The sequence below is a fragment of the Lepidochelys kempii genome, chromosome 2 (assembly GCF_965140285.1).
Source record: "Lepidochelys kempii isolate rLepKem1 chromosome 2, rLepKem1.hap1, whole genome shotgun sequence".
Classification (NCBI taxonomy): Eukaryota; Metazoa; Chordata; order Testudines; family Cheloniidae; genus Lepidochelys; species Lepidochelys kempii.
Genome location: NC_136381.1, coordinates 249,863,880 through 249,876,019, shown reverse-complemented (window position 1 = coordinate 249,876,019; position 12,140 = coordinate 249,863,880). Strand labels below are relative to the sequence as shown.

Sequence of the window (12,140 nt, the reverse complement as noted above, 5' to 3'; positions counted from 1 at the left end):
AAGGTTCACTTTTACTAATTCCTTATTGTAAATTATGACATTTGGTAAAAGAAAGAAAAGGACAAAAAGAGAAAGGCAGTCATGCTGATACTAAACCCACTTCCCTGGTTCAAGTTCCAGCACGACAGGTGCAGACCTGACACCCTGATCAAACAGAAATCACAAACCCAGAATTAAATATGGGCACTTGGAAAGCAATTATCAGGGAAAAGCAGGTCCAACTAAACACTAATTTTTGTTATAAGAGCCCAGTTCATAAAAATATTAACTTGTACACAAGGCTTGCATCTATTACATCTATTTCCAACTCCCAAGGAAAAGAGCGTGCTGTGCAGCTATCAGCAAAACGACTTCACCATTTGCATTCTGTTTGGGTGCATAGTTACAGATGCAGAGTACAAGACAGTGCTGTATATACCCATACTTAGTTTCCTTTATTGTGTACAGAATTTCAGTCCAGTGTCCTGAACATCAGGATTTACACTCTAAAACCAAATAACTAAACACTCCACAAAGCTGTTTGTATATATGGCCTTGAATGACACAAACAAACAAACACACACCTTATTTAAAACCTGGGCACTAGATACTGAAGCTCTGGCTTTTAAAACCTTTTTAAAATGTACCATAATCACAATTTAATCATCTGTAAGTAATATTATTACTTAGACTGTAAGTTCTTTAGGGCAGGGACTATCTTTTTGTTCTGTGTTCATACCAACCCCAACATAACTGGGTCCAGGTCCATAGTCTTCTAGGGACCTACCATAACAACAAAACAACAACCATGTGCAGTGGTTTAAGCAGCAGCGTTATTTTTTAAGATTCTGGTTTATAGCTCATGGACGTTTTTAATTTTTCAATGATAGAAACTGACTAATTAGAGCTAGTTGAAATTTTGCCTTCAAAAAGTCTTTCAAAGGGAGAAAGACAAATTTGTTGAATCAAATTTCTGTGGGAAGGGTCAGCTGTCAATTATATTTTTCAAGTTTTCATTGAAAAAATGAAAATCAGAATTTTTTCAATTTTTAACACACTAAAACTGAAAAATGACAGCTTATTGGGCAAAAAATTAACTAATAAATCCAGAAATGTTTGCCCAACCTGCTGGCATTTTTTGATTCTTCACTGTTCGTGACGCACAACCTGCTTGCTCACTCCTTACATGGTCTTGAGGAAGAACAAGGCTTGAAAGGCCCAGACATGTATTTGTAAGTCTCAGTAAAAAATGCCAGGTTTCCCATCTCCCATATATATATATATTTAATTCCACTGGGACATTTTCACTTCCACCCACCCCTCAAATAAATCAGTCCCGCTCCCACCAAATAAATCAGTTCCTTTCCTCCCATCCTCCCCAAGGCTGGCTCAAGGTTTTTTGCCGCCCCAAGCAAAAAATTTTCCGCCCCAAGCTCAGGTGGGGCTGGGGCTCGCAGGCGGCGCTGGAAGCGGAGGGAGTGATGTCACCTTCTCCCAGCACCTGCAGGGGCTTTACCCCCTCCCCCACCTGGCTGCGCAGAGAAGCCCCGATATAAGGGGTGGCACAAGGCAGCGCAGCAGCCAGTATGCATATGAGGCGGCGCAGCCCCGGCTCCCTGGCAGGACTCGCCCTCCCCTCCCCAGGTAGCGGCTGGGCCCTGGCAGCTCAGCATCCCGGGGCCGGGGCTTCCCCTTCCCGCTGCGGCCGGGGGCACGGCGCCCTCACCCCGTCTAAGTGGCGCAGCTCCGAGAGCGCAACTGCTCCGAAAAAGAAAGGGTGGCCAGAATGCTGCCCCTGGAAATGTACCACCCCAAGCACATGCTTGCTTTGCTGGTGACGAGAGCCGGTCCTGATCCTCCCAAATAAATTTCATTCTCCCAGTATAAATCAATTCTACCCAAAAATAGTTCTGCCCCTTAAAACAATAAACAACAAACAACAACTCAATTCTGGCCACCAGAAAACACAACCTATCAATTTGTCCCACTGTCTACCTCCTAAATGTTTCTTCCCTACCCCAAGATGGTCAATTTTGCCCTCCTCCCCCCAGCATCTTTGCTGGACTCCTTTCCTGTTTCCATTGCGTAGGTATACACAACCTCTTAGTAACTCCTCCCCACTTGAGCCCTGTACTATTCATCCTCCCTCTTCTTTCCTTTGAAAGGGGCAGCACCTCTCTGTCTGCTATGCTCATTACTCCTCAATCCTGCCCTGTGAAAAATGTTGGTGTTCTAGTCTATTCTGAAAGGGAACCTGACCTGCTCTGTTTCGCCTTTCCTTTTCCAGTCTGTTACAGAGATAGCATCCATAGCCTGCTCGTTCCTTCCAGAAAGAAGCCAGAAGCTGCCTACACAAAATTTCTACTTGCATAACTCTACCTTCTTGGGGGGCCCTTCTCAGCCTGAAGTCCCTGTCACCACAGATTTTGCAGCATGTGTAAACCAGCCCCAGCAGTGGGGTTAAGAGGATTAGGTACAGAACTGGGCATCAGGTGATTTTAATCCAGGGTCTGCCATTGACCTGCTATGTGATCTCTGTGTGGGATAACTGGGAAGCATAAATGTTTGTAAAGCACTAAAACACTGAGATCCTCAGACAATACAGGCTAGATAAGCATAAAATATTATTACTAACCCTTCCCCAGGGTGACAAAGACCGGAGCAGAACTCAGCCGTACCCTGACCCAGGCAGGAAAATGATGAAAGGACTGACCAGGTTACAGGTATCAGACCCCCATCCAGTATGAGAGGAGCTTTATCACCTTGCCCATATGGCAAGGCTTGCTGGCAGAATCTGACTGCAGCACCAGCACCAGACCTTCCTTAGGATAGTCATGGCAAGTGCCTACGGCTACATCTACATTTGGAGTTTGCGGGAGGGAGGGTGATTTCCAGTTCAAGTAGCCATACTCATGCTGGCTCTCACAAGTTAGCATGCTAAAAATAGTAGTGTAGCTACAATGACATTGGCAGTGGCAAGAAATGGCATGGACTAGCTGCCCAGAGTACATACCCACAGGGTCCGGGCGAGTTTGTACTCAGGGCACCGAGCCATGCCACCACTCCCCACTGCCCATGCTACCACAGCTACAGTACTATTTTAGCATGCTAACTTGATGATAACGAGCACAAGTACATCTACTTGAGCTGCGCATCACATCCTCAGTTCCAAGTGTAGATGTAGCCTATATATATTATTATACTCTAACCCTTTTTCCTCAGCGCAGACTGCCTCAGCATTAACCAATGTTGCTGGTTTAAAACTGGGTTACAGTAATTTCATCACCTTTTGTTATAAACAAATAGTAACCTTTATTATCAAGCCTGGAGATGTGCTATGGTCTACCATTTTTGCCTTAGATTAATATACAGGGACTACTACAAATTCTGAAATAAACATCTAATTATCCATGACAAAACTGGCAAGATTTTAAGGGCAACAGCTGTACTTACAGTTGATCTGCAAACAGCACTTTCCCACCATTAACACCGTAATAAAAAACAAAGGAAATTGCTCTCATCTACTGAACACATGCCATTTTATAATTTCATCTCTTAACAAAAGGCTATTTGCTGGCTATTTCTTTAGAGGCAGCATTATTCTGGGATATTACTAAATTTTACAAATATTTTTAGAATTTGCTACTTTTAACTATTGTTTTTTTTCTGACAGTCAAGCCAATCTTTCAACACATCATCTCACAAATTGCTTCAGTTCCAGCTAAACTGGAACAATGCCACTTTAAGTTAGGTGACAAGGACTAATCATCAATAGGAGAAAAAACAGAACCAATAGCTGCTTAAAATGTATATTTTAATCCTTAAGAAATCCATTGGGATATTAACAAAGGGTGGTTTTGTCTGCAAAAAGACATTAACATAGCCATTTATAAAACTAATATGAAAGAGAGCACAGCTCTAATAATAATCCAAGTACACAGAATAACATTATGGAAATAGGATGACAAATTGACCTTGGCTTATCCTGGATGAAGATGACTTGTGAAATGAAAATTTGGCTGTAATTTGTTCTTGCTTTTCCTAAAAGGTTGAAGGCATTTCTATTCCAACTGACTAAGAATACTGTTAATGTCACATCATTAGGCAGGATATACTTACGTACAGTTATTTTAGTGCATACAAATAATTTCAGACTTTTTTTATTCTTAGAAAAACTCCCCTGCTCTCCTGCTAAAGAAAAATGAGTGGGTGTGAGCTATAGTACAGGCAATTCCTAACAGTTTTTAAACCACTTCCAAGAAAGGAGTATCTGCTGTAACTGAATCACTGGATGCTCTACACTTATGTATCAAATGTTTCTTCTTGACTTAACAGGAGTCATTTGTTTCAGCATTGGAGACTCAGTGCAATACAGGACATGATGACAATTCCTTCAAACAAATGTAGAAAAATAAGTAGTTATGGATTCTTATGGGGAAATATGGACTTGAGTTTCCACATGTATAACACAGATCCTCCTCTTAGTTAGAGCACATCCATTTCGAGAAATGGATTCACATTAGGATACATCCTGGTGAATGTATCTTGGCATCATTGGCAGGCATCAAAATCTATGTAGGGCATATGAGATAAGCATATTGGAGGGTTTCAAATTAAAGTGAAAACTTATAAAGCTAGGTCTTTAAACCTACATTTCTGATGTGTTATACCAAACTTTTCAACAAAAAAGATAATTTTTCCTGATTACTAAATTATGTTACATAGTCTTGCAATTTAATATATCCTTGCAAAAAATTCATTAATCTGGAACCAAAGAGAAAAACTGAAATCCACTCAGAAATCAATGAGATAACCCAAAATATGAATAAATAAGAGCTTGTCAGAATTTGTTCTGTTTTCATTTTTTCTATTGATAACAGAAATATTTTGACATATGTTACAGATAAATATTAAATAATTATTTATACTGTGTACATTCATGTGTCAACTTTGCATACAGACAGACCATGGAAGCCTACGTTATACCAGGGTAACTGAGATCAGAATTTGTTCTAATATACTTAAACATATAGTACTTATAATAATGGATACTAACAAGAGAAGATATTTGAAGGATTTAAGAAATATTTCCATTCAAAACTAATTGGTATCACTGACAAAAATTAAGCGAGGTGTAATGGATAGTGCAGCATTTGGGTTCAAAGAAACACTACACACAGACTGCAGGAACTAAAACATTACAGCTGTCAACTGACAGTCTGGTGGCCTCTCTTCAAAACTTCCAACTGCCAGATGCAATGCACTTTGTAAACCTACAGCTACACTTATCAATTGTAACTTCTAGTGAAACACATTAATTCTGCAAACAATGTACATTCTGTTTGCCTGCTTCTCTATTATGAAATTTTTTGTTTCCAGAAAATTAATTACAAATATGTTTCAATAATAAATAAATTGAGTAGCAGCAATTAGCAGTGCACAAGGAAAAATAATACATAGTGTGGTGATTATATTATATTTCATCAACTCACCCCTATAATTTAGAAGAATCATTAGAAAGAATAAGGAAGGAGAAAGACGGAGGAGGCCTGGAGAAACAGGAGAAGTATGTCACCAGACAACAAATGCAAAAATAAAAAGCTAATAAAGCAGATGCACTGGAAAGTATATTATGCTTCACAATAGAGGAGTTTGGACCTATTCACTCAGCAATAGCATGCTAATCACCACTCAATCATTTTCAGAATACTGCATCTGAGGCAAGTCAAGACAGATAAAGCAGTTTGCCAATTCTGCACACCCACAAGTAGGTATCTCATCATACCAAGCACTTACCATAGCTAAGATTTCTCATATCTAGAACCATGATCTTGATAATTATTAATGTTGCTAGCATTATTTTTATGTTTTTTCCTATGCTGCAGTGTTTGGGGATATTTTAAAATTTGAGTTATGCCTTTACCAGTTAGAAAATAGTACAGCCCCTAGTAGAAAAAACAAGAATACACTTAAAAAAACCAAGTATTGAGGCAAATTGCTTTTAAGAAAGAAATTGATTCAGATAGCATATGCAGTTATCTTAATTAGTATTAAAAACACAAGAGCTATAAATCAAGTTTCATACAAATATAGATATGGTCAGGAAGAACTCTCCCCTCTGAAATTCTCAGGTATACTGTACTTTGCTTGTTACTGTATTTTTTTTGTTTTTGTAAGATTTTTACATGCTTTCCTATGAAGAATCTCCTACAGTAGGAGAGGGGATAGTGGTAGAGACAGAAATTTGTTCTTTGCCAATTTGATATTTCTTGAAGTATAACAGTATTTCTTTGTGTATAACATACACAAAAATATATAAAAACCCTTTTTAAAAAAAAAAAGACAAAAAGTTGCCTCTGTATTACAGTTTAATAACATTTTCTGTTACTAGAAGCAAGCTCAAAGTCCAATGTAAACAAAAGAGGAAATCCTCTGAAAAACAGAATTGACAAAAATAAATGACACAAAAAAGTCTCAACTCCATTTGCTGTTTAGATCAGCTAATTAACATATTTATTGAATTATACTGGCAACGAAGACAGCAATATATTGAAATCCAGATTTTTTTCTTCTTGATTTAAAAGCAACACAGATGCTTATTACAAAACAGCAGTTCCTCTTCTCATTTTTATCAACCCTTTTTTAACAGCCTGACATTGACAGTTTCAAGCTTAATTGTACATTCAGCATGTACTGTTAATTACATTAGATAAATGGATCGCATCAGAACAGTGTATTCAAAAGAGATCATGTGCCAATCTTACAAATTTAAAATCAAACAAGCAACTCTATAGACCCCAATTCTTGAAGCTGTTTATCAGCTGAGTACTAGAGAATATTTTGAGTGTCATTATACATCAAAAGATGAAAGACATGCGTCTCGCAACCATAGTTGGTGTTCCACTTACACAATGCAATGTAATTATATGTTATAGCAGTGCATGCTTGGAACCACTGTAGTTAAGGGGGTATAGTATGTCAGTGTTTTATCCACTGTAAACTCTCTTTTTCAGCCATGTAAATTTACTCTCTTATAAAAGAGAGGAGTCTATCACACCTGGTGATACTTACTGTACTTGTGCTAATAAACAAGCAATTGAAACTTATTTGCAGGATTGGTGGAAGCTTTATGTACGTTGCAATCAGCATCAAAATTGCTGCTATGCTGAAATTTAGTACACGAGGCCTCAGATAAGGAGCAGTGGTGGCTAATATAAGTGTTTTGTGTGTTTATAACTGCAATCAACTCTCCAGGCATAAACTACCCTCACCCCCATACAAAATTGGCTGTAACATTCTCTGATACAATGCATTTGTTATCCACACAAGGGGGGGTTCTGCCAGGTAACTGAGAACTTTTGGGAATAGGATATCTGGAGCCTGAGCAGCAGGGTCTCTGATCATATTTTCACCTCATATAGGTGGTTGCAAATTGCAATCCACTGCACTCACATGAGCCGCTGAGCAAGAGCACAGCAACTTATGGGAAGCACCTTTAATGTAGTGTCTGTGTTCCATGGGAGCAGCCAAGAAGCTGCTTTGAAGTGCTGCCAAATTAGCACATCTCACAGATTTTCTGGTCCTGCCCTTCCCCACACATTTTGGGTCTATGTTGCTGGCACTGCACAAGTTTTGGCTTCCCGATCTGGCCCAACATACACTCTGGTCACCTTTTCATCATGTAGTACAGTGAAGGGGTGGAGGAGACTGCCTTCACTGCTATGACCCAAGCAAACTCTCCACACGCACACTCCAAAGTTTATGTCATTAAAATTATCCACCAATTTGTGTCTTTGTGGTAGGCAAGGGGATTGTAATATCAGTGGAACTAGTAGTTCCGCTGTCATACTGGTTAAGGGCACAGGGGATTACGAGGACCTGGATATTGGCAGAATGGTATTTTTCCTTTAAACAGATGTACAAAAGCTGACTAAAGCAAAACAAAGCTCAAACTTCAACCTTTGTCCACTGAATTGTGCTTCTGATTTGTAGTGCACAAGATTGAGTCACCTATCATGGAGTGAGCCTGCCATACCCAGACACAAAAGGAGAAACCTAAGGACAAGTTCAGCAGGTTTAAAATCAGACTTTTATTTTAAAACACAATTTTTGGTGCAATCAAATCAGTATCAACCCAATTATGTTGAGGGTCTATCTTGTTAGGCAGCAGGGTCAGTCAGAAATGAGCAGCCTCTTGCAATTTTTCATCAAATCAACCCCGTAATTTGAGAGCCAATGCAAAGAAAAAAAAACAGCATCAGACAGTAACGGCTTTTCCTCTCCACTCCAATCCAAGCATTCTGATTTTTATTTTTTTTAAAAACTACTTCTCTTTTCCATGAAAACCAATACAATATATAGTAAGTAATAAGGGGGTTGTTGTCTCTAGACCTCCACGTAAATGCCAGATACTTGCAAATGTTTTTCCACGGCAAGTTCATTTGGTTCACTAAAAGGCAGAGCACTAGTTTTAAGTATTATAGTGCATCTTCTACCTAAGTGATTTGTGGGAACTGAGGGATCTGCCTGAAATTGTAAAATGTGTGACATATATTTATAAAGTCCTTTGCAGACAGCAATCTACCATAATAAGAAATACATTAAGAAAATACACAAACTTTATGTTAGGGACTCTTGGTAACTCAAGGAGATCTTAAAGGGTTCGAAAATGTTGGGTTACTTTCAAACAGAGAAAAGATGAGACTATGAGTTACCAACTACCAATAAGCACAAAATTACAGTCCGTTGCATTCACCTAACCTTTATCTAGAGAATTGAGTAACTGAATCTGCACATCTAAACTGACAAGGAAAACAGTGGAATGATAAGGAAGATTTCTAAATTATTTAAAGTGGTTTCCATGCTTCAAAAGGTTCATATACTTTTGTTCCTTTATATATCTACAGCTATTTAAGTTTGCCTCTGTCTCTGAGACAGGCAGCATTGTATCTATGATGTTGAAAGAGAGAAAAGTAATTCTAAAAGTTTGAGAAGACAATTCTCCCACTGGGATGCTGGTGCAGAAGAAGAATTAGTTGGCTGGTTTGGCAGATATTGAAATGCAGGAGTCCTATCTCTAAAGAAATCAGCCCCTATATGCTTCCATCTCCTCCAACAGGACAACGGCACTTTTAAGTATTCCAGTCAGAGTCTGCCAGTCTCTTTTAGGATCAAAAAGTAGAAGGGTGTTATTAACACATTTTACAGCTTAATAGCATACATACAGATCTCCCAATGGGGGCACCGGGCCACTAACGGGAGACAAGATCCTGGAGTGATCAACTCTGAGGATTGGGGAGGAAGATCCTACTCTAATTCACAGGTATGTCACTGGTAGAGACTCAATGACATGCTGCTTTACTTTGCTTTCCCCAATGACAGCTGATAGAGAGTGAGTTTGGGAAAGAGTAGACGTTTCAAATGTGTAGTCTGTGGGATATGGATTACTTTAATCTCCCTTCCCAAGCTAACCACCGGTGGAATACTTTTCCAATATCTGCCAACTACTGGCAAAGGGCTTGTATTCTTGCAGCCTTTACTCGTCTAAGTTGTTTCACTCAAGTCAATGGGATGACTTGCATATTCAAGAATGATTCACATGAATACAAGTTTCTGGATCATGCACTCAGTGACAACTGCAAAACCAACACTAATTTGCTAATTAACTTAAAACTCTATATGAATCAGAGAATCTACTTCTATGCATGCTGCTCACATAGTTCCCATAACACACAGGACCAGGTTGTGACTTTAAGACACTGGTCAGAGAGGTGAGGCTGAGGAGAGGTTATTCTGTAGGAAGATCACCTAGAGAATTCTGGTTTCATTGGCCAGTGCTTCCTTTGGGTAGGCAGCATTACTGGCACTAGTCTTACACCAGCATTAGGACTAGACTCTTCACAATAACTATGGAAGTCCCATGCCCAGTTTCTTACACCCTCCCCACACACCTCAACTCCACATATCCTGATGATGGATGGTCTGGCCTATCGAGATGATGGAGAGCGGTAACCAAAGAAACAATCCACAGCACCCTAGGATGCAAGTATTTTCATTTTCCCTTTGTTACTTTCCTTTATCTCCTTTTCCTTCCAATGGTCCTATTTTCCCTCTGGCTTCCCCTAGCAGTAATGCTAATGAGCTAATGGTCATTCAAAACCACAAGTTCTTTTCAGGTGATAACTCTGGGCTCCTAGCACCTGATCTGCCAGAAGGTCATTGTTGCTTGGCATTCATCAAGAGGTGAGAGTGAGTACTGGCTGGATATTTCAATTCCAGACTTCTCTAACTGCAATTTTATCAATGTAGCGAGAATATCTCCGCCACTCTCCTCTCGCATTTGTTTGATCCCTTCATTCATTAAATCTTTCCTACAATGCCCTGATATTTTACAGTCAAGTATTTATATTCAAGTGCAATAATAAATCTATCTAAACACTCCCAATGTATCTGTCAGAATAGTTTGTAGGTGCAATATTTTAATATTATATATATTCTTATGTGTATTGATATACATACATATTGTATATAAAAACACATACACACAGTAATGTATATTTCAGACAGAAATATAATACCTACATTCCACTGTGATAAGGGCAATAGCTACCTACACCTTGATGTAGTATGGCATAAGCATTTTAGCAGCATCCGTTTGGAAAGAATCAGTCCCACACCAGTGACTGCTTTTCTATACATAAAAATGGCATGACTTTAAAGTCTGTTCACCAGTGGGCCTACTAATCTAGAAACTGGAAATTTATACTATTCAAAAGGGGAGATACTTACTTCTAGATCTTGGAGGCTCACAAGATAGATGTTAGTTCTTAAAGTTGTCACATTTGTAATGGCAGAAAAGTTATTATAGATCTTTTTTGGAGGTTTTTATGGTTCCGAGTCCGGGATTGTAGGTTGCAAGGTAACTAAGTCACATAGCTTTACAAGTGGAATGAATTTAAGAAATAGCCTCCAAAAATGTTAAGGCTCTCTACGAAAAACATTCCTTAAACAAGTTTTGTATAATGTGAGACCTACACTCAACAGATTACAGAAAGGAGTGGTATAAAGGTTTTAACAACACTTATTTGGGATCACCTAATTTCTACACACCTGCATTATGCACCAGGAGCTACCAGAGACTCTGTGGACACAAGCAGTCATGAGGATCACTGCTCCCTGCCCAAGCAGACCCAACAGCACAGTTTCCCCATCATGATCCCTTTCATGGGAAGGAGAAAAAAGCAGGGGAGTTCACACAGGCTTCAGGGCAGGACCTGTAATAAGGGCTTTTGTCCCTGCACCAAGAGCCATGTTTCCATCTCTGGACATTTGGAATAAAATGGGCACCATCTGACTGGTTGTTTGTTTATTCACAGAGATCTAATCTATAGGGTTTGGTGAGAAGTGTGGAAGGAGGGCTTATTTAACATGGGAGGGCGGGCCAGCAGGACCCATAGATAAAGGAAGGAGATTTCTATTTTTAAAAAATAGGACAAGTATGTGGTATGCTTAAAATGGGCACAACTGCAGTTTGCTTTAATGCAGGAGTTCCCAAACTTGGTTCGCGGCTTGTTCAGGGTAAGCCCCTGGCGGGCCGCGAGATGCTTTGTTTATATGAGCAGCAGCAGGTACAGCCGCTCGCAGCTCCCAATGGCCGCGGTTCACTGTTCCCGACCAATGGGGGCTGCGGGAAGCAGCGTGGGCCAGGCCACCACTTCCCGCAGCTCCCATTGGCCGGGAACAGCAAACCGCGGCCACTGGGAGCTGCAAGCAGCCGTACCTGCTGACGCTCAGGTATACAAAGCATCTCCCGGCCCGCCAGGGGCTTACCCCGAACAAGCCATGAACCAAGTTTGGGAACCCCTGCTTTAATGCATATTGCTTCCCCATATTTTCTGTCTTGTCTACTTAGATCTGATTATAGGTTTGGGGCCTGTGCTGCTGGACCTGTGAGCTTACGGGAGCCCTGTTGAAGCCAATGAGATGCCACAAAGATTTGCACAAGTGGATCTGAATGAAGGATCAGGGCCCTTGATTGACTTTTTGCCTAATTCTGTTTGTGAGACATGTAGCAGTTATGGGCCCCAGATAATAAATAATACCTGCACACACGCACACACCCCACATGTGATGCTGAGAGCCCTGTCAAAGTGCATTTGTCA

At 40.0% G+C, this 12,140-nt stretch overlaps 1 protein-coding gene across 2 annotated transcripts in view; it reads right to left on the bottom strand.

Moving 5' to 3' along the window:
* PTPRN2 (protein tyrosine phosphatase receptor type N2) overlaps positions 1-12,140 on the bottom strand; it is a 1,057,407-nt gene that overhangs the window by 783,795 nt on the left and 261,472 nt on the right. The window contains exon 1 of one of the 2 annotated variants that reach the window (XM_073334547.2): positions 5,472-5,523. The exons of the other annotated variant lie outside the window; for it this stretch is intronic. Within the exon in view, the coding sequence (XP_073190648.1) occupies positions 5,472-5,493 (22 nt within the window). The 5' untranslated portion in view covers positions 5,494-5,523. Of the gene's footprint in view, positions 1-5,471; positions 5,524-12,140 lie in introns of those variants that run through there. 2 annotated transcript variants of the gene reach the window in all.